The 24,291-nt window shown below is 43.8% G+C and overlaps 2 protein-coding genes across 2 annotated transcripts in view; one reads left to right on the plus strand and one right to left on the minus strand.

Annotated features, from left to right (window-relative positions):
• Positions 1 to 24,291, minus strand: part of LOC306938790 (carnitine O-acetyltransferase-like) — a 173,568-nt gene that overhangs the window by 38,604 nt on the left and 110,673 nt on the right. The gene's annotated exons all lie outside the window — the stretch shown is intronic.
• Positions 6,388 to 6,775, plus strand: LOC306938325 (ATP synthase F(0) complex subunit C3, mitochondrial-like; the record flags this gene model as incomplete). Its single annotated transcript, XM_079522445.1, has 1 exon — positions 6,388 to 6,775. The coding sequence occupies exon 1, from the start codon at positions 6,407 to 6,409 to the stop codon at positions 6,773 to 6,775; it is 369 nt and encodes a 122-aa protein (XP_079378571.1). The 5' UTR covers positions 6,388 to 6,406.

Here is a 24,291-nt window from a genome sequence, read left to right on the forward strand (position 1 = left end):
CTGCAGGGCAGTTACACCCTTATGGAGCCCAAGGTGGCCTGTTTGCTCAACAAATGCATCCAGGGCCCAGTGTAGATGCAGGGGGCACAACGGTGCACACTCCACCTGTTCCACCTCAATGGGCAGCATATGTTCAGCCTCCACCACCTCTTCCTCCATTAAACAATCGTGTTTTAGACAAAATTGCACAACATATGACTAGGTTTGAGCCTGAGATTGAGGGGGCCACTGACACAGAATTGTATTTAAGAGAGGAGTCACCAAGTGAGTCGGACACCGATGATTAGGATCATGGCACCATCAGCATGTCAAAACTGACAGTGATGATGTCAAAACAAGACATGCTAGATTTAGGCTTGACTCTCGCTCTTGAGTCACCAAGTGACACAGATGATGACGACGAATGATCCGAGCCAGCCATTATTCAAGTTATCAGTACTTAGCATGCATGATTACTTTGATTGATCTAGTTTTAGATTTGTGTTTGTTTGTCTGAGTCAAACTACTTATACTGTCTTAGTGATATTTTACCCCTATACAAGTATAGCTCAGCTATAGTTCTAAGACTCTCGCTAAACAATCTACTTTATATCTCTAATTCTACCTCTCAACTCTGTCTGCTAGAATATATTATTGTGTACACATTCTGATGGTGCATGAACAGTGCCTAACATGTAGATGTATTCAATTGATCCCATTTTCTATACTTTGCCAAATTCCAAGATGCTCCTGATGCCATCTTACATTAGACATGGGGGGATATGTAATAATAATGGGGGGGTTATCAATTGAATATTCCACTACGATCAAACATATCATCTGATCCAAGCTGGACTACTTTGCTGATGCTATGAACAACTCCACAAGCACACGAAGCAGCGGTAGAAGAAAGTAGCCATTGACCCCAGAGGTCAAATGCCCAAACAGCTCAATTTACACAACAACTGCAGACTACGTGCTCCGCACATACACACGTGCACGTACAGACAGATGTGCACACACATACAGTTTCCTAGACCCTGTGTCTACAATGAGGAATGTCGCAGAAATGGAACTAGAACGTCATAACTGGAAATAATGCCATAACTCGCAGATTGCGACAGTTAGCTGTCACTGGGAGAGATCTGCTTCCATACAAATAGCATGACCTGGACCTCCATATATTTGATCCCCAAGCTCTCCTCATACATGGAACACAGACTGAGTTTGTTTCATATCATAGTTATTATATTAAACAAGTGATTATTATTTTTACTACGGTGTAAGCTTGCAATTAGGTTTGTCAACATTCACTTATAATTAAGCATAATTTATTTTATCATACTTTTATTTATGCATGAAGTACATTTTTATTATCATTCTCACTATCCATTATATTCCCAAGACTTAATTACAACTCACTGCGACAAAGTAAATGGGAGACCTAAATCAACGCGTCCAATGACAAGATATGTCAGTTTGATTAACCAATGGCCAGCATTGACAGATCAAAAACACCCCATCATAAAGTAATAACATGGACCGCTAATTTAGGACCCCATACTTATAAATACAGTAAGGAACACTGTACGACTTTTAACCAACAGGTAGAGCATCCTTCTCGATAATCACATACCTATAAACCTGGCTCATCTGGTCTGTTTTAGAAATGTCCTGGGTAAGGGTTGTGTCCATAATAACAGAGAAAAATGGAGCACTGTTTATTTCCTCTTGAATGTCGCACTGCACCTGTTTTGAATGGCAGAACTCAAGTATTTAACAGAACCTTGTGGTCGCTCAATAAGTTATTTTAGAACTGGATCATAACATGCTAAAAGCTGTATTATACTGAGAAAGTTCCCGCTGTTAGGCTGTCCAATTTTCTCCCTGTGTCCTCTAAAAGACAAGCTACAAGTGGCCAGAGTGATTGTAACATTGATAATACGCTCAAGTACCTGTCTCCAGTAATTGGCGGCATTTCTCACGTCTCTCTCCATGTTTGTGTCAATTCTCTCGTTTCTCTTCCAATTTTCATATATGATACACACTCCGGTATGAATCTGAGATCGTGCATGTGAGTCAATCCTGTCAGATAAATGTTGCCAGTCCCGTACTCCTTTGACCCACGCATCACTGTAGAAAGGTGCTCTCCGGTCAGCAAACAACCAGCACGGCTAATACCTGCCTTGGTAGTGGTGGTGTAGTATTTTTCAGAGAAAAACACCTATGTTTTCGTCTCTGGGGAATGGTCCGGTAGGCCTACCTACATGAACCCGTTGCTATTATATAGCTTTTTGTCTTGGCGTCGGGAGGCAGGTTCACTGGTGGCGGGCACACTGGGCACAGTGATAGTCACCGAGTCTGATGACTCTGTCTCCTTCTGGCCGCCTGGAGAAGTGGGACGGGGCGGTTGGGTCGAACTCGTTGGCAACTCCGACCACTGAGGCTGGGGTGGCGGGGAAGAAGAACGACCAGGGCCCGGGGGGGAAGTCTCCTCCTGGCTGCCTGAGAGGCGGGAAGTCGTGGCAGCTTCTGGTGGGGCTGGCGCTTCATTTGTAGGCTAGAGGCAGTAGAGCCATCGCTGCTGCTAGCGTTTGCCTGGGGCTGAGTAGGCTGCTGTGTTGTAAAAAACTTGTAAAATTTTGTCATTTTAGCTATACACTCATCCCGCTCCTCTTTTTGCTTCCTCTTGGCTCTTTTCATTACCACTTTTATGCTTTTTGTGTTGGAGCCGGAGGTTTTGGCATCTTGTTCTTGTCGTTCTTCTTGGACATGATGATGCTAGTACAGTAGACACTAGCCTAGGCAGCACAAACTTTTCGTGTCAACAAACAACTTCCATCCACTCCATTCCATCCACGTTTTTTTTTCTTTGAAAGGGGAACTGACATCACATTAATTTCGCGACTTGTGACTGACAGTTCAGGTATCAAGGTGATTGGACAAATTATCATTACTCCTCCCACTGCTGACTGCTAAGCGGATGGCCCAGCCACTCTCTCAGCGTTTAACCCCTTACCGACCGGCCACAGCTATTTCATTCACAAAACAGGGGTCAGCTGTCAGCTGTTTTTTTTCCTTCCCCTTCATGGGCCCCGACGACAGAGTACATAGATACCCATGTACCTGTCTAGATACTTCCTTAATGTTAACGAAGTCCACACCCACAACACCAGAGGGAGTGCAACGAACCATGTACAACCCAGATTCGGCACAAACAAGGGACTAAATTATTTTCGCGAAAAGACTGTTGGAACACCCTACCAACAGTCATTAAGACATGCGAATCCTTTGACTCCTTCAAAACCGCTCTCAAAGGGCACCTACGGACGGCTGCAATTCAAAACTGGCCCCCGTAAAATCTGAATCCCCCCCACCGCCCACCCTTTTTCCCCTCACTGTATATGTTTCTTTTCCCTTTTTACCTCCTTTATGATGAATTCCTGTTCTGCTCTTTGACTACCGGTATATAGAAATGTCTATTTGTACGTCTCTAAATGTTTTGATGAATTGAACAAGGTGGACCCTCTTGTAAACAAGTGTAATGCTTAATTGGGTCGTCCACTAACAGTTAACAGTCTTTGTATTGAGTTTGTGCTTGAAATGTACTGTAATTCTGCAAACTGTTAATAAATATTTCAATCAATCAATCAATGGGGGCTGGGCCCCGGTGCAATGCAACTGTTGCAACGTCGATAATATCGCCACTGATAGAACCATGACATTCATAACTATGTTACTATCTATTTCTCCATACACATCTATAACTAATCTTACTGTCAAGCCACATAAAGTGTGCTTTTTTATGGAACTGATCTGTTCCCACAACTGCTCTGAAGGTGGAGCACACCAGGGCCAATTTAAAAAAATGCTGTGTCTCCCTCATCAAGGACCACCTCAGCCAGTATAGTCTCCAGGATCTATTGTAAACATCAACAGCATTGTAACTATAAAGCCAAATGGCATTAATAGCAATACTGAATGATGCCAGAATGTTTCCAATAAATATCATATTCCCCAAATACTTCCTCTTCAATACTTGCAATAGACTGCTGACTATTGGCCATGGCCTCTTCCAAATGGTCATATTAGTCCGGCAGCCGCCAGGCTTCCTTTGTTTAAAGTGGGAAATTTGGTATATAGTCTTTTGTATTGGCCTAAAATACGTCTGTATACATTCATGAATCCACTTGCTGACCGGCTGTCGGTATTGCATTTTTTATAGGGGTTTCTTGTGACCCTACCATTAATTAACATCCTATGTAAGGCAAAAATGTCAATGTTTCCTTATGCTTTAAGTAGCATGTGACATGTCAAACTAGGTGGTTTTCATGATTCTGAATCCATTCCAACCCAGCAAGCCAAATTACGTCATGATGACGTTATGACGTCCTCCAGTGACTCCGGTGATGTTCAGGACTAGGCCAGATCACAGCCCATATGGGGATGATCTTTACGTCATTTCCAGGACGTCTTCACCAGTTAAAATAATATAGCTTATTCTGGGCTAGATCTGACTAGTTATGATGTGACTTAAGTTGATGTGGCCTCTATCGGACTCTCTCTGATTCATCCAGGGATGTCCGTCTTAGTGGGCAGAATTTATGTTGGTTGAAATCAGGTGATATTCTGGGCCAGATCTGACTAGTCTTGGTTTGACTTGATTTGGCCCCAATAGAGACGTCACTAATAAGTCAAGGTCCTGACCGTGCTTGCTGGGAAGCATTCGTTTTGCACAAAAAACACTCCTTGGGCTAAAAACAGACTGACAGACTGACCTCATCACATTTGTGCTGATCGCATCACATTTGTCATGGTGGCTATCGCTATTTTTAGCCCAAGGAGTGTTTTTTGTGCAAAACTAATGCTTGGAATGGATTCAGAATCATGAAAACCCCCTAGTTTGACATGCCACATGCTACTTAAGGAAAGTTTGAAATTTGTAATTTTTGCCTTATATTGGACGTTAATGGTAGGGTCACAAGAAACCCCTATAAAAAAAATCACACCCGTGTGAAGTGAGGGGCGCTAATATATTAAAGTCTAACTCATGTTGATTAGGTGATGTAATGGTGATGTAAAACAAACGGTGCAAACAAACATTAAACGCCATTAACAATAAAGAGACAATATGACGTAAATGACACATTATGACGTACATTTTCCATTCATTGTCAATGCGTTTACAAAACAAACATTGAACTAAAGACAAACATTAAACCTGTGTATAGGAGCACCAGACACTTCATTCAGGAGTGGTGGATTCTTGAGCTGCAATGGTTCTGCAGGCTCCGCCTGGGCAACGGTGGTACTGCAGGCTCCGCTTGCGGCTCGAATGGCCCTCCTAAAGGCCTCACCGAAGGTTTTTTGGGCTTCATCCTCACGGAGGATGCAGGCTGGGGTGCCAACCCATACTGCTCCCGGGGTGCCATCTACATTCCGGTGGTCACCAGACTAAACCTGGTTGTCACATAATCTATTCCTATGAGTCACTAAAAATAGAATACCTCAGAACGAAAACACATCGCATGGATGCACCTGGGACGTATCCTCAGTGATGTATGCCAAGGTCCCAATGTGAACCATAGCTAAATCGTCTCGTATATCTTTGCCCCTGTATGCAGTAGACTACGTCCTCTGGAGTTATATGAAAATCTAACGCTCTGAATTTCGAGAGGCGTCCAATATTGAGCTCAGACAGAAGTATTCTCATACACTCACATTTGACTAACAGGAGAATTTCTTTGCTTCATGATGTAATGCATGGCAGTCCGAGGTATAAACACACGCATGTTATTTGGTGACAATTTCTACTGCCGTTGCCAAGCAAGAAGGGTATAAGTACCTCGCTTATATCTTTTATATAACCACAGTTACTGCATTTGTGTAACCTCCAGAGTGTCCTGGCTGAATTGGTCTAAAAAAAAATAAAGTTAAAGATGAACAATTAACTTTATAAACGTATTTTTCCTCTAGCAAGACTTCATATTTTCACTTGGATAGAACCACCAATCAGACCGCTATGCCCTAGAGATCTGACTGATAGGCCCAAATATGGGCATGTACCGATGACATCAGGGAACTATGTGAGCATAAAATGGACAGGCAGACAGCCAAACACATTCATTTGCCAAACCTGAACTCTTGCTGCTTGTTTGCTTGCTGTATTGTCTCTCAGGTTCCAACCATGTATGCCTGCACCAGGTTCTTCACCTCTCATGCTGTGCTCCGTGGGGGGTCCAGAGTTCTGGCCCGGCCCAACTCCTTCTCCACCTTCAACAGTACTGACACCACAGTGGAAAGGCACGCCTTGCTGCCAGTCAGCCGGTCTGTGCTGATGAGTCGTTCCATCCAGAACAGTTCAGTCTGCGCGGACATCAACACTGCCGCCAGGTTCATCAGCTCCCCTGCTGTTCTCCGTGGGGGCATGGGGTCCAGAGTACTTGACCGGCCCGTCTCAGTCTCCATCTCCAACAGACTTGAACCCACAGTGGGAACACAGGCCTTGCTGCCTGTAAGCCAGTCTGTGTTGCAGAGTCGTTCCATCCAGACCAGTTCGGCGTGCAGAGACATCGACACGGCCGCCAAGTTCATCGGCGCCGGTGCGGCCACAGTGGGCGTGGCCGGATCTGGAGCCGGGATTGGAACAGTGTTTGGAAGTCTCATCATCGGCTATGCCAGGAACCCCTCACTGAAACAGCAGCTGTTCTCGTACGCCATCCTGGGGTTCGCCCTGTCAGAGGCCATGGGGCTCTTCTGTCTGATGGTGGCCTTCTTAATTCTGTTCGCAATGTAGACAACAAAATCACAAAAACAAATGTAAACAGCTATTTACTGGCCATTCCGATCATACAAGAAAATATATTATACAAACATGAATCTAACAGCATCAACCACTTTCTCTGTTCCTGCTCTTATTTTGTCTGGCTTTCTTAGATTATTACGGCAGGCACGGACTTTAAATGTTAAAAATCACACCGGTGTGAAGTGAGGGGAGCTCTTATCATCATACATCATCATAAAATAGACACTGTCTATTTGCTCGGACACTGACGTACAATTTTCCATTCATTGTCAATGGGAATTTAATGTTTGTGTAGGACAATGATTGTGCACACAAAAAAATAAAACAAACCCCCCCCCCAAAAAAAAACAGAACCACTCATGATGTTATGTGGCAGCCAAGTCTATGAACTTTTAATGTTAATAAATTCACACCCATGAGGGGCGCTCTTGTCTGAAACAAGTTAACTATAGAATCGCGCATTTCCAGTGTGTTGGTTGGTCGTGCACCATGCATCAGTGTGTTGGGCGGGCACCATATATGGTGCCCAGGTCTCGTGACATCATGTGACATCAGGGATGTGGAGATCCTGATGTCATAGTAAATGCGACCTGCTGTCGCAGTTAACCCCATATATGGAGAGCCCTGATGAATATTGGCCAGCAGTTAACTATGGAATTGTGCATTTCCCGTCAGTGTGTTGGTCTGTCGGGCACGTGACATCAGTGTGTTGGTCATGCATGATCATATATGGGAATTCCCCCTATATTGACCTGATGTCCATAGGTCAATATTAAGCCCACATGGGAATGCCCCCATATATGGTCACCCATCAAAAAAGGTGCATATATGGGCATTCCCAGCTTATGCCCTAATACAATCCCTGTTATGCAGATATATGGAGATCCCTGATGTGATCAATATTAAGCGCATATATGGAAATGTCAATATATGACCATGTTATTTCTGGTATTGTTATTTCATGGTTATGGTTGGTTATATATATATATATATATATATATATGTGTACTTATCGCTATTTCCATATATATATTTATACTAACAAACTATTGGTAATTTACAGTTATGGATCTAAGCTTATATATCAAGACTACCAGCAGCCTTGTTTACGCTGTGCCACTACGACCAGTGTTGCTGTTACTTGCGCAAGCAGAGCGTGCAAGTAATGTTGTTTGTCCAGTGCTCCGATGCGTAGATGTCCGTGGCTGCATATGATGTAATGATTAATTTGTGCTTGATATGGCATTGGTTTCAGATTACATACATTTGTACATAGGGGCATTACCTTTAATCCACCCGACACTGAAACATATCATTACGTCACCATCGAGAGCCAGTTATACCCTGGCATTGGTACATATCTTCATTAAGTCATACGCAGCTACGGACATATGCATCAAATGACCCAAGTAACCACAGTATACTGCTGATCAACTTACATATACATAGAGGCATTTCCTTTAACCCACCGACACTGAAACATATCTTTATTACGTCACCATTGAGAGCCAGTTACACCCTGGCATTGTTTACTATGTTTACCTCTAACTTTGAGACAGGTTATAGTACCGTTTTCCCCATTATTCCCATATATAAACAAGTCGGGGGTCAGGGATGGGGTGGGGGTGGGAGAAAGCGAACTGCGTTGCGTTGCGTTGCGTGACGTGACGTGACGTGACGTGACGTTATGTTGTTATGTTACGTTATGTTATACCTATGTGTACCACCTATGTGTACCTGCACTGCTGTAATGTTGTATGTATAGGACCCCCTCTAAAATGAGATGCTACATCTCAAGGGACCATCCTCTCAATAAACTTCAAACTTCAAACATTGGTACATATCTTCATTATGTCAAACGCAGCCACGGCATACGCATAAAAGTAACCACAATATACTACTTTTCAACTTACAAATTACATATACATATATACAACTTACATATATGTATTGTATATTATGTAATCTGAAACCTATATTATCATTTACAAGGTTCAATAATAACATTTCATTCAAGAGTTGTCAAATAAGGAATATTTTCTTTCAGTTTTACAGATAAGCCCAAAGAGGATACTTAAATATAATAGAATCTAATAGGAAGAACGTGTCCTGACAAGCGTCAGGAAGACAGAGGTTAGAGACAGATCACCTTGTAGCTGGAGGAGAACTGAGAAGTGAGTCATAGCGCCATATTGCAGAGAGCTAGTGTTCCACCAAGCCAAAGCTAAACTCGAGCACAATAAGAAGGAATTGTCGATTTAGGTCAACAAAAGAAGAATTTACACAGAAGTTAAACAGATAAGATTATCAACACCACCTCCACCATGGCCTACAATAACATACAGGACGTTCAAACAGTGAAGTGTGACTCTGATCAGCCCATAGTGGCAATCAAAGCAGATGGGGTGGGTTATTGTAGGAACGTGGCAACTATCATCGACATTCGTAAGGAAAGGTGCATGTAGCAGGGATGTCCCCATGAGGACTGCAAGGACAAGATTGTAGACCTTCAGAATGGAAAATACTGCTGTGAGAAATGTAGAAGAGAATTTCCTGAGTTCGAATATAGACTCAATATAGCAGCCTTTCGGGGCGAGAAATTGGTGTCATGCTCCCAGGAATCAGTTGAGGTCCTGCTGGATTTGAGCAACGGACCACCATGACATTTAGCCTCTCAGACCCATTTGAGCCACGGAACACCATTTGACGACATTAAGCCTCTCAGACCCAAAACTATTTTTTTTTGTTATCGTTGGATATGATTTTGTCCACAATTCCATTCTCTAATTGTGTAGACTCAATGAATAGATGTTTAACACTGATTTAACTCTTGAGTGTTATATGAAACCAAATGGACCCGTATACCCATTAAGACATGAGGCCGAGTGGTTCGAAAACCTTTATGTCAATGAAGTATGGAGTCTGAACAGTATCAAAAGTGTCACGGTAAATCTTACATATTTGTAACTCACAAGTTCAGATTTGCAACTCACGTGAGTGAACTCACAGGTTCACATTTGTGTTTTGTATCCACAAGTTCAGATTTGTGTTCTGTATCTGTATTTCGCATCTGTGTTTTGTATCCGTGTTTCGCATCTGTGTTTGAAACACAAATACAAAACACAGTTGTGAAACACGGATACAAAACACAGATGCAAATTACAGATACAAAACACAAATACAAAACACAGATGCGAAACACGGATACAAAACACAAAACACAAATCTTAACTTGTGGATACAAAACACAAATGTGAACCTGTGAGTTCACTCACGTGAGTTGCAAATCTGAACCTTTGAGACTGTGCTAAAACTCTGCTGCTCTACTATTGAGACTCTTCTGACATTGGGCGTTAACGAACGTCATTATTGGCTGAGGGAATCTGTCAATCATTCTGATTGACAGATTCCTCGGCCAATCAGATCGGTCCGCCTTGCCCTTCAGCCAATCCTATGGCTCTAATGCCCTATGGCGGGGGGCACGCTGGTCCATAGCTCTAATGCCCGGTGGTGGGGGGCATGCTGGTCCATAGCTCTAATGCCCTATGGTGGGGGGCACGCTGATCCATAGCTCTAATGCCCTATGGCGGGGGGCACGCTGATCCATAGCTCTAATGCCCAATGGCGGGGGGCACGCTGGCCCATAGCTCTAATGCCCTATGGCGGGGGGCACGCTGGTCCATAGCTCTAACGCCCTATGGCGGGGGCACGCTGGTCCATAGCTCTAACGCCCTATGGTGGGGGGCATGCTGGTCCATAGCCCTAACGCCCTATGGCGGGGGGCACGCTGGTCCATAGCCCTAACGCCCTATGGCGGGGGGCACGCTGGTCCATAGCTCTAACGCCCTAAGGCTGGTCCATTAGAGCTATGGACCAGCGTGCCCCCCGGGCGTTAGAGCTATGGACCAGCGTGCCCCCCGCCAAAGGGCGTTAGAGCTATGGACCAGTGTGCCCCCGCCATAGGGCGTTAGAGCTATGGACCAGCGTGCCCCCCAGGCGTTAGAGCTATGGACCAGCGTGCCCCCCGCCATAGGGCATTAGAGCTATGGACCAGCGTGCCCCCGCCATAGGGCATTAGAGCTAAGAAACAGCGTGCCCCCGCCATTGGGCATTAGAGCTATGGACCAGCGTGCCCCCCGCCATAGGGTGTTAGGGCTATGGACCAGCGTGCCCCCCACCATAGGGCATTAGAGCTATGGACCAGCGTGCCCCCCGCCATAGGGCATTAGAGCTATGGACCAGCGTGCCCCCCAGGCGTTAGAGCTATGGACCAGCGTGCCCCCCGCCATAGGGCGTTAGAGCTATGGACCAGCATGCCCCCGCCATAGGGCGTTAGAGCTATGGACCAGCGTGCCCCCGCCATAGGGCATTAGAGCTAAGGAACAGCGTGCCCCCGCCATTGGGCGTTAGGGCTATGGACCAGCGTGCCCCCCACCATAGGGCATTAGAGCTATGGACCAGCGTGCCCCCCGCCATAGGGCATTAGAGCTATGGACCAGCGTGCCCCCCGCCATAGGGCATTAGAGCTATGGACCAGCGTGCCCCCCGGGCGTTAGAGCTATGGACCAGTGTGCCCCCCACCATAGGGCATTAGAGCTATGGACCAGCGTGCCCCCAGGGCGTTAGAGCCATAAGATTGGCTGAAGGCGGACCGATCTGATTGGCCGAGGAATCTGTCAATCAGAATGATTGACAGATTCCCTCAGCCAATGATGACATTTGTTAACGCCCAATGTCAGAAGAGTCTCAAAAGTAGAGCAGCAGAGTTTTAGCACAGTCTCAAAGGTCTCACAGATTTGTAACTCACAAGTTCAGATTTGCAACTCACGTGAGTGAACTCACAGGTTCACATTTGTGTTTTGTATCCACAAGTTCAGATTTGTGTTTTGTGTTTTGTATCCGTGTTTTGCATCTGTGTTTTGTATTTGTGTTTTGTATTTGTGTTTTGTATCTGTAATTTGCATCTGTGTTTTGTATCTGTGTTTCACAACTGTGTTTTGTATTTGTGTTTCAAACACAGATGCGAAACACGGATACAAAACACAGATGCAAATTACAGATACAAAACACAAATACAAAACACAGATGCGAAACACGGATACAAAACACAGATGCAAATTACAGATACAAAACACAAATACAAAACACAAATACAAAACACAGATGCGAAACACGGATACAAAACACAGATGCGAAATACAGATACAAAACACAAATCTGAACTTGTAGATACAAAACACAAATGTGAACCTGTGAGTTCACTCACGTGAGTTGCAAATCTGAACTTGTGAGTTACAAATATGTAAGATTTACCATGACACTTTTGATACTGTTCAGACTCCATAATGAAGGACCCCCAACATTATCTGTGTTCGGCTATGGACCCCCATGTCAAAATATTTAGTTCCAGAGACCCCCGAGAAGCAAAGATTTGCAAAAAAGTTCACGATTTTCAAAAAGTTAACATGGCACGAAGTGATGCACCATGAGCTTTTATATCTGCTATTTATCAGCTGACTCTGCAGACTCTGCATGCGGTGGCCATTCTCTCCCTGTCCCTCCTAGGGGAGGTTTATCAGCTTAAAATGGGGATGCCAGATGGCACGAGTAGCCCTTGGCCATCTTGCTTCTGGGCTGAAGTGCAGTGTCTGCCGGTAAATGCCCCGCCGGCTCCACGACGACGTTATTCGTTAACTTTTTACACGCCACCATTTACTCCAGCGCTATACGTCTCCCTTGCCAGGGATTTCAACCTAATGCTTCTCTCGCAACAACCCAAGTAACCACAGTATACTACTATCAACTTACAAATTACATATACATATATACAACTTACATATACATACATGTATATATGTAAGATAGAAAGGTCATCTTGGGCTTAAAATTGAAGCTTAGGGATATGGGAAGTTTTCTATATACAAGTGAGGCAGTGATATTCACCATAATGTGCTGGAAAATAACCATCTTTGTTGTTATTTGATAAGTGGACAGTATATTTTTGTGTGTTTCTGGGGATGATGCAGGTCATATTTAACAATACAATGGTAGCAAGCCCCAACATCCTATGCTACTACAATTGTGTCAGGATACTCCAAAATCCTATGCTGCTACTTACCCCTATGTGTCAGGATACTCCATGACAAATTTTAGACTACCAAGTCAATTTATGTAATTTTAGTGAATTAATGTAGGCCTTTACACAATTTCGCCAGAGCCATATACCAAAAAGGGGGTTTTGAGGTGATAACTACTATAAAGCTGCCAGTCAGCAAGGTCTATCATATGAAAACCTAATCTAGGGATGTATAGGAATAAAACTAGAATTTGCCACCCCACCGGTACCGATATGTCATATCTGGGGACTTGGCCCAAGGACTAATACCGCTCTGCTCTAATATCCTACCCTATTTATAATACTGTCTACTAGTTAGTTATTATAAATGGTTGACAATATACTTGAAAGTCGATTAACTTCCGCCATGTATTTATTGAGCCATTTGTATTATCTCATCCAGTGTGGATACCAGTTTTGGCCCTCGTTGCCACCGAAGCACATTATAAATAAAAGAAAGAAAATGAAATTATATTGTGCATGTCATGTGCATGTCATCACCTGCACATACCAGATTAGAGGAATTTTCTAAATATGGATAAAAAACAAAAAAACACCTGAAGTAAGTAAAAGCATTTTTCAACATTGCAGTGGGGTTTCCTGTCCATTTTATATGTTGTGCGTAACAGCCAGGCAAGATTTTGGTACCATTTTGGTGACCGTACATTTTTGGTATCCTACATGTCTCTAGTTTATATTTTGGTATGATAACCCTTCCAATTCAGTAGCTTAATGCCAGTTATTACTCTTTGAACAAACCTACCCCATATGAAACTGTGATGTGTGTACAGTATATCCTTTATATGACTATTAGACAATACATTTTGGTACCCAGTGGTCTTATAAAGAGTTCTCCTATGGTAATTTTCTCAGTAGAATCAATTTCTGCTCACGACTTTTTACCAGCAGCTTCGGAGAAGGTGCTGGTTAGTGTTTAACTGGGAAACTTGCAACACTGCTAGTCGACCGGTAGATCTTTCTGCTGAGTGTTGCCAAGTCTGCATATTTCCAGCCTAACGTGGATTCATTCACAGTTGCTTGCCTGGTTTGGTTTTTGGAGGCTGGTTAGCTTATTTCTGGAACGACAGTTGGCAACACTGGCAACCATACTGCCGAGTACTTCTGATTGGCTGCTTTTCTCTCAGTCAGTTCATTCTGAGTCAAACTCCCATGATCATGGGACATGGATGGGAATGTGCAGTCAAAATCGCCAAAGCGAACTCTATAATCTCAATACTTAGGCACAAACCAATATTGATGGAACTAAGAGATTCGCTGAGTTAGCTATATTTTATATACAGACATTTAGAAGGAATAAGCAAAATCGCTATGCAACATTTCCTCCTCCTCCCTCTGTGTGCTCCGCTCCAGAGCAGCCAGCCTGCTACTTTTTTTCGCGGGCGGAATGTTTGAACACACACACACACACACACACACACACACACACACACACACACACACACACACACACACACACACACACACACACACACACACACACACACACACACACACACACACACACACACACACACACACACACACACACACACACACACACACACAATCAGGTCTGGTGTTTGTCCTCTCTTTTCTCAGTTATTTCAAATGGATTTTTATACGACGTGAAAACTTGGAATTCCCCTCTTGCGTACCAGTGGCACTGTACTGCATCTCAACTCAACACAAAATGACCAGGTCACCCAAAGTGCTGTACAGGTTCAAATACAATTGAAATGGAAACAAAAACCAAAACATTAGCATCTGTAGAGGAAGATCATGGACTACCACACAGAAGGAATTTGTCTTTATTACAAATATCCATTGACTGGGAAGCTCTGATATGTAGGGGGCTAGGGGCAAGATATTTCACAGCCTGGGGGGGCTGAGGCTCTGGAACAGCTTGCCCCAGTGGGATGCAGTTGCGGCCTTGAAAGGAAGGCACGCGCCTCTACGAGGGATGAATGTATCCCTGCAAGAGGGTCCGAGTGCTCGAGGACGCGAATAGCTGTGGGGTGGACTCCCCGGACTACACCGGAGGAAAATGACACTTTCAACCCTACACGGACGAGCTCTACTCGACCGTTTAAACCACCCCCTGCCCCCAACCGCCAACACGAACAGTCCAAGGACCAAAAGATCCTGGACTGCATCAGCAGTGGCCTGGCTGAAATAGCCCGCTCCTACAACAATGGCCTGGGCGAAATAACACGCTCCTACAACAATAGCCTAGCTGAATTAGCCCGCTCCAACCGCTCTGTCAAAATCCAGTCATTCGACGGTAATCACCTACAGTTCCCTAAATTCCTAAGACACCCGGATACCCCAGTAATACCAAGAGTGCTCGGGGACAGAATCCCACTACAGAGACCAGAGGCTCCCAGACAGTGCTACCAGGTCAGGATGGAAAGACTCCTGAACCCAATATACCTGTGGCCAAAATGCCCACAAATAAGAGTGAGAGGCTTACGTCTACCAACAAGGCAGAGAGGCTAACCCCTATAGATAAGGCTAAGAGCCCAGAGGCCCAACTGGCGAACTCCAATTGTACAGATATTATTAAACTAAGTTCTCCCTATGCTTTTGGTCCCAACTTATGAACCTTAAACATAACATTAGCTTAACTAAAAGCCCTCCGCATGGGGGAGTCTACAGTTGGACATCAATGGTATTACTCAACCAACACAACCACACAATATTGCCAAACTTGAATAAACAACAATTTGTCATTTATTTATAAAACACACTCATACACAAACACACACACTCTAACTATACTGTGTACAGTTTCCTAGACCGACCTGTGTCCACTCTACACGTGGTTGATTTTGCATTTATTAGCATGAGCTTCAGTAGTAGCAATAGCAGCAGCAGTAGTAGTAGCAGGTAATATACTGAAACACAAGCACAAAAGAAAACACTATAAACATCGGACATAACGACTGTGTAATAATAACAAATTAGTATAATATAATGGTAATTACGTCAGTATATTTTCATGGACATTTAAACTCCGTACACACTGGACCGTCCACTCTGTAAACTTTCTCCGACTGATCACAGCCAGCTTGCGCATGCGCATTGATGCCACACACCCCTTCGACTATTATACCCTTCGAATATTAACTCAAATAAACACAGGTCAAATAAGAACCACAGCCAACACGCGTTCTTAGTGAAAACAAATACTACTAAACATAAAGATATGTACACAAAATGATCCTATCATCTTAATGCTAAAATAAGAATGTAAACATTGTTTAAAATTATTTAGAATAAAGTACGAGACCTCATCTCAACCACAAGAGGTCCTCGTCCACCCATAATTAACCAAACACCAATTATCACAGAATCATCGCAAACTGTGCCCTGCGCACAAGTAACAGAGCATGAACAGCCTAAACCTGGCCCTGCGATCGCATCCGATGAGCCGCCGAAGTTAGGTGATAATCACCAAGAGGACAAAAGGAGCGATCCCCTAGTTGCGATAGGCCCACCGAAGAAGCTGATGCACAGGAGTTACAGACATCAACATTCCGTAGGCCTAAATCGCCTTCATCAGGAACTGCATTAGCCATGCAGGGGGGGACGATACCCATGCAAGGAGCATCGACAGGACCTCCCCCACTAAACCCTAAACAGAACGACAATCTGCCCCAGATCCAAATGATCATCAATCTAAGTTTCATCGTCCTAATGTCACCGCCTGCTGCCATTATCTGCTACAGCAGTTCAATCGCCGTGGCCAGTCTCAGACTCACACTCGGTGCCAAATGATCAAACATGGCGAGAGCCCCCCCCTCCAATGAAAAGAGGAATGTATTCACATCGGCCGACATCCGTAAGCTTACAACTTACAAGGCACGATCAAACGCGGGTACCCCTGAAAGCAACGAATGGGAGGGAAAACCTCCCCACCTAACGCAAGCGACGCTACCGGGACGCTACGCAGGCTATATGAAGAGACGCCCTCCTAGAGAGCATACTGTGCACATATTCCACAATGCTTCGGAACAGGCGCACGAAACAGTAGCATATCTACGCACAGGAGATCGTGAAGGCGACTTCCACGTTTCCTTCCTAGCTGCGAGATCAAGGATCGCCCCTATGGCATTACGTCGATTCGGCAACCAACCCAGTCGACGACATCACCAGAGGAAAATGCTGCAGAGAATCGCAAGCAAAGATCGATGGAGCCAAGGACCCCCTCTACCACTGAACTAGCTATCCTAAAACCAACAGGACTGTTTCCCAAGCTGAAACAGAATTACTTAGATCTAGCAAGCCAACCGTGAGACGCCAGAATACCACTCAGAACTTCTCAGAGTAGGAGGCAGACTCCGCAGATGCTGCGATCTAGATCATGAAACGATCCACCCGGTCTTTACTATGCCTCTCTCAAACTCAGAGAAGAGAAGAGAAGCAGTAAAGAAACATCAAGCAAGCTGCTTTGAATGTCTATACACCAATGGGTCTACACTGCCATGTTTAGGTAGGGGCCTAAACATGGCCTCTACAATCCCTTACAACAAGCGGCACCTCAGACCAGACTAGCAGGTCCCCAACTCCTGCAACAATCATCAGGAAGACGGCAAAAGGAAGAAAGTAAATTCCTGTAAACACGGGGGGACTGTTGCCACAGAAACGGTCGGTGGCGCGACGTCAGGCCACGACGTCACGTCACCCTATAAAGTATGGCTCAGACAGACTAAAGAGGTTAACTCAGAAGTGCCAGATCAAAGAGACTAACTAAGTGTTCCAGTCAGGGAAAGACCGAAGAAGCGTGCCAGACAGTCAGTAGAAAGAAGATCAATAATATAATATAACTAGAACTGCACTCTGTCAAGTGCCTACTTGCTTGTTGCACACAAGTAGGCCTACTAGTGAGCAAGCAGAGCGTGCAAGTGCTATAGACCGCTACAAACTGTGAAATCCAAGACTCCAAGTCTTGTCTTATTTCCTCTAAAACCGTCAGTAGAGTGCAGTATGTCCAATCTCTTTGCAGTTATACCTATATATATATATCTCCTTGAAATACTTTTAACATATGTTGAAGAATAATGATGGTAATTCATTATACGTGTTTTCGACATCACACTGTAACACGTCATCGTTACGTCACCATCAACTATACCCTGGCATTGGTACATATATTCATCACGTCATATGCTCATATGTCCATATATGTGTACATGTCTATATGTATATGTAGTTTTCTGAGTGGTTGGTGGTATAATGTGATCAGCTGGGTGGTTTGATGCGTATGTAATTGACACTGAAACATATTACGTCACCATCGTCAACCAATCATACCCTGGCATTGGTACATAATCTTCATCACGATTCACGGAAAGCATACCTGCACAGTCAGCTTCCGTATGTCCGTATGACATCATAGCACATGCATTCTAAGGGACATGGTACATATCTTCATCATGTCATGGGACATATGCTTCGTAGCATGACGGAAACATACCTGCACGGTCAGCTTGGGGCCAGCATATGACGTCATAACATGTGCTGGCCCCAAACACGCGCATCGTAGCACCTGACTGATAACATTACTTGCACGCTCTGCTTGCACAAGTAATAATATAAAAAGAGGTACCCTAAATATACTTGGGCTCAAGCATTTGACTCCCTCCCACAAACTTACACCAGCCCTTTGACAGCTGCCTACCAATATAGGAAATCGTCACTACATGGACGAGCTCTCCTCGACCGTTCAAACAACCCCCTGCCCCCAATCGCCAACACGAACAGTCCACGGACCAGTCGATCCTAGACTTCTTCAGCAGTGGCCTGGCTGAACTAGCCCGCTCCAACAACAATAGCCCGGCTGAACTAGCCCGCTCCAACAACAATAGCCCGGCTGAATTAGCCTGCTCCAACCGCTCTGTCGAAATCCAATCATTCGACGGTCACTACCTGCAGTTTCCTAAATTCCTAAGAGACTTCCAAAACTACTTCGGCGACCATGCCTGAGTGACAGACATCGATCGCGTGAACTTCCTCGAACAGCATACCTCCGGCTACGCTCGGAAACTGATCAGAAGCGCTCTTGCTCTGTCTAGCCCTAATCTAGCCTATGCTGCCGCCATGAAGAAGCTTCTGGACAAATACGACAATTCCAGTACCATCATTGACCTCCTTTTCCAGCAGGCACAGGACTGGTCACCAGTACAGACGTCTAGGGATGGAGCTCGTTAAGGTTTTATTGATAACGATCACCTTATCGAGCAGGCTTATTGAGCCGGGTCCTTATCGAGCCCACTATCGAGCTATTATTATTTGCTATTATTTTGTGGAAAGAACAGAACCTCATTTGTATTGGCCAGTTGTGAGAGTTTGTATGCCAATAAACAGTTCTAAGGCACGCCACACAGACACACACACACAATTCAGTATTTAAGTCCGACGTCATTTTGTAGTGCTACGTTACGTCCGGGTCCAAGTGGCACCAGCTCTCGTCCGCATCTCATTGTAAATAGAATATCTAAACGCGTGAATCTTTTTACAATGACGTTATTTTTCAGAAAGGAAGCCATTGAGGGTTAAAATGGGTCTTAATGCTTCCCACTCGAGTAGAATTATTAATGCTTTGTACAAGTTTCCATGACAAAAAAAAATATGATGTGGAGACAATAAAGACTATTATTATCATTATTATTGAAGGTGGTAACAGTCCATTTGCTCAGTAAAATATTTCGGGGGCATATTTAGAATGTTTGCAGGCTTGAGTATGTTGAATCTAGTTTGCATTAATGAGGATTTAGTTGACACAATGAAATAAAATGGCGATAGTATTCCGTGTGGGGCAGACGGCCTGTCACAGCCAGATTTGGGAGAGCAGCGCAGCTTTGTTGTTGCGAGGAAAGCGGTAAAATGAGACTTTCGTGGTTGTTTTCGTCTCAGATTTAGTCCGACGGAGCGTCACAGTATAACTCTATGGGGACACAAAAGCGTCACAAAAGTAGGACCCGGAAGTATCTCACGTGCTCGCGCTCACGTCACAGCTAAAATACTGAATAGGCCTTATACAGTACCTTTCTAACAGACAGAGGGAACTGTTCATTGTGTACCGTCACTTTAAAAGTGAAATGTATACATCATCGTACGGCGGTGTTGCGCACCAAAAATAGCCAATCTACAAGCTCACAACACGTCTGGTTGCAACACGTTGTGAGCTTTTAGCTCTGCCTTTTCGGGCAACGATAGACTGAGAAGTTGCACATTGAATACGTCACGTATTATGTGAGACTATTCAATCGATTTGCGGGAGATACAGTATTATAACGCTATGGCAGGGAGATTTGAGTTTCCCAAACGTATTATTATGAATTGGATTAATAATTTATGGCAACGTCTTACCGCAAGCACGGTAAGCACAGCATGCGTTGGTTGGAAGAGCAGGATGGTTGTTCCGCTGCAGCAGCTGAGGCTCCCATGTTGTTTCGACTCGGTGCTAAGGTGCAGACATGCAAAGGTATCGCATTTGGGTTTAATACAATGCATTATGGACAGATATATATAAGACCTTGCACCACTCAGTTCACATGGGTGTGATTTTTTAATGTTACCAAACTTTTCACCCGTTCCACCATACTTCCACCACGGCAAACGATGACGAACCACGCAACCACCCGTCGCGTCCCGGCCCCTTATATAGCAAGCGGAGCATGACGTCAGCCGCTGCGGCTATACCCGATAAGAGGCTCGACAAGCCAAAAGCTTATTGATATTCGGGTCTCGATAAATGACTTAACGGGTTTGTAATGGATTTTCGGGCTCCATCCCTACAGACGTCGGCCGACTACGAGCTATTGGCTGAGTTCCTCTGTAACTTCTGTCGAGGAAATGTGGAATACCTAAGTTATACATTTAAGGGGATCAAATCACTTCTGTCCCATTATTATCTTTACTGACATTTGACCTGTGACTTGTGGACTGAGGGGGATGGTCTTTTCATTGTCTCAGCTGTTAAGACCCACCTACGCCCTGGGGGGGGTAGGAAATGTATTTAAGTTGAAGTCTGAACTGAGTTGGGTTGAGTCAGTATGGTGTTCCGTTGCAAATGCTTTACACTGGCTCCGTATTCGAATACAAGATTCCAATATTCTGAAAATCTGAATTGTGTCCATCTCATTATGTTGTCCAACTGTTATAAGTACTTTCCAAAAGATTCTAGAACACTTCCAAGACCGACTAGAGGCCACGCCTGGAGGAACGGCTCAGGCAACCTTCATCATGAGATCCATCGTCAACAAGCTACCAGAGCGATCACGAGATGGATGGACAGAACAAGTAGTGGACACGAAATCCACCGGTATGAGACTCGCATTCGTAGACCTGGTTAAATTCATCGACCGTGAAGCCAAGCTACGTCTCGCACGGCATCCGGCTCGAAGAACCATGTAGTGACAATTTCCTATATTGGTAGGCAGCTGTCAAAGGGCTGGTGTAAGTTTGTGGGAGGGAGTCAAATGCTTAAGCGCAAGTATATTTAGGGTACCTCTTTTTATATTTCTTAAAGTACATTATTATATTATATTATTGATCTTCTTTCTACTGACTGACTGGCACAATACTTCGGTCTTTCCCTGACTGGCACACTTAGTCTCTTCGATCTGGCACTTCTGAGTTAATCTCTTTAGTCTGTCTGAGCCATACTTTATAGGGTGACGTGACGTCGTGGCCTGATGTCACACCACCGACCGTTTCCGTGGCAACACAGCTCATGATTCTTATTTGTGCATATTGTTCTTATTGCGTATCGTCTTCTTTCTTGGTCCCGCCTTATCGCTGCTTGCAGCTATATTGTTTTTTTGTTTTTGTTTCCATTTCAATTGTATTTGAAGCTGTACAGCATTTGAGTGACCTGGTCATTTATAAATACGTTGTGTTGAGTTGAGATGCAGTATACAGTACAGTGGTCAGTGTATGTCTAGATGCATTAGTACTATTTACCCCCCCTCCCGAACAAGGTGGCATGACAAGGTTGGTCCCATTGGAAACCTGACGTTTTCTAGAATCAAATGGTATCCATCTTTGGTCTATCTCCAAATTTGAGCGCACCAGTCTACGAAAGACGAGTCTCACCGGTGTTACAGACCAGCAATTCCGCAGGTCTCATAAAGGTAATAAAAACATTGACAAAAACAGACTCTCTCTCTCTCTCATTTCTATATTTGAGTCCACATTTACAAAATTCATTATCAAGGCACAAATATTTTTCAGTTGCTTTTGATATCCCACACACTCGAAACATGTGTCTCAGTGCTCGAGTCCACTCCAAACAAGCTCTAAATGTACAGAATATAGGCAACACATGAACTTATTCACAGCCAACATTGGTCACTTCAGTCTGACACACACACACACACACACACACACACACACACACACACACACACACACACACACACACACACACACACACACACACACACACACACACACACACACACACACACACACACACACACACACACACACACACACACACACACACACACACACACACACACAATGCAACAAGTGTTAAGACAATGTATGATAGTAATTTGTCTTGAAAACCTATAGTCCATGGGCCATATGAGATGCGACAATACCGAAAGGTGGCAAAGGTTACTTATGATTTTTGAGAAGCTTATGTCTGTAGATAATATTTTGGTATATATGATAACCCTTCCTGAGTGGTAGCTAATTTAGTGTTATCAGCTGCTAAAGTTACCCTGCCCAATTGAAATATGCCATTTTAGACACCGGTGCATGTCTTGGTATTGGCTCATATTTAGAACATATTTAAATATTTTCATTATAGTGTCTGGTATAATTTTAAAGGGGACACTTCAAGCTTTCATTAAAGCCCTTCTGTGTATATGTATAACAAGTACAGTGGTCACTGGAGCTCTTCAAACGTTTAATAACAAACATTTTTACACATTTTTCACCTAAACCATATTTTGTCTTTTAGTCCTGTGGTATTAAAAAACATCATAGACACAAACCACAATAACTGGAATACTGACATGACCCTAAGGATTCAGGAAATGTATAATTTGCCCATATTATTTCATTCTTAGGTGGTGATTTTCAGCCTTATATTAAATCAATCGGTCTATATGAAAAACATCACTTAACCTTCCAAAACATTGACACAAAAGGTTTTTCAGTTGATTCTGGTACTTCTATGCGATGTTAATAGTATTTGTAATATCATAATATCCTGTGTTTGTAAATCCAAACATTCCAGGTGACTAAAATGTGACTAAAACAAAATTAAAACTATTCAAGAGACTATGACTAAAACTAAAATCAATTTGCTGTAGATAGGCTAATTTCAACATGCAACCAAGTGTAAAATAATTTAGTTGTTAGTCATTTGTTATGCATTATATTTATTCCTGCCAATATTCCATACAAATGTAACCAATTCTTTACTGAGGACATGAAAACATGTTTACCACGATCGCTAGTTCTAGTAGTTAGGCTATGTCAATACATGTACAATACATCATGATGTAGAATGCGATTATCATGCAAGCTCATACGTCATACCATACAGTTATATAAATACGCTAGTTGGCTTCACTCCCCACTCCGATCGCTTATCATCATAACCACCCTTTGCTTCAGTAAACAATGCATGTGCTCCGTCTTTGTAGACAGTAAATAAAAGGAACGAACATTACTACCGTAATCTTCAGATCAGATATAAAGGCACGCTACAATATAAAATAACTATTACCATGAATGCATAGTATACAGTACACATCGTAGCAGGAATTCACTTTTCTTCTTCCCTCTCTTGGTACTGGTCACATAGTCACACACAAACACGGACACGGACATTGCTGTTCGTTGGAGTGGTTGCACCACTCAAAAATATTTAAATATGTCCTAAATATGAGCCAATACCAAGACATGCACCGGTGTCTAAAATGGCATTTTTCAATTGGGCAGGGTAACTTTAGCAGCTGATAACACTACATTAGCTACCACTCCGGAAGGGTTATCATACCAAAATATTATCTACAGACATAGAGCTTCTAAAAAATCATAAGTAACCTTTGCCACCTTTTGGTATTGTCACATCTCATATGGCCCATGGACTACTAGGCACATTGCACATGTTGCCCTGACAGACCCTCCAGAAATTTCTCTTTCTGCTCTTTCTGAATTTATTGAGTGAATAACTTGATCCTTTCTAACCACCATTTAACCATTTTTGCCTTAAAACACATTTCCATAACAATTTACAGACAGTAACACATTTGAGTCTCAGTGACTGTACTCGCGGACTCCCACGCATACTACCGCGGACCACTCCACCCCGCGCCGAACTCCTCGGGGACCCCCACAGCCTCTACCCGCGGACCCCCACGCAGGC

The sequence above is a fragment of the Electrona antarctica genome (genome assembly GCF_951216825.1).
Source record: "Electrona antarctica genome assembly, chromosome: 15".
NCBI lineage: Eukaryota > Metazoa > Chordata > Actinopteri > Myctophiformes > Myctophidae > Electrona > Electrona antarctica.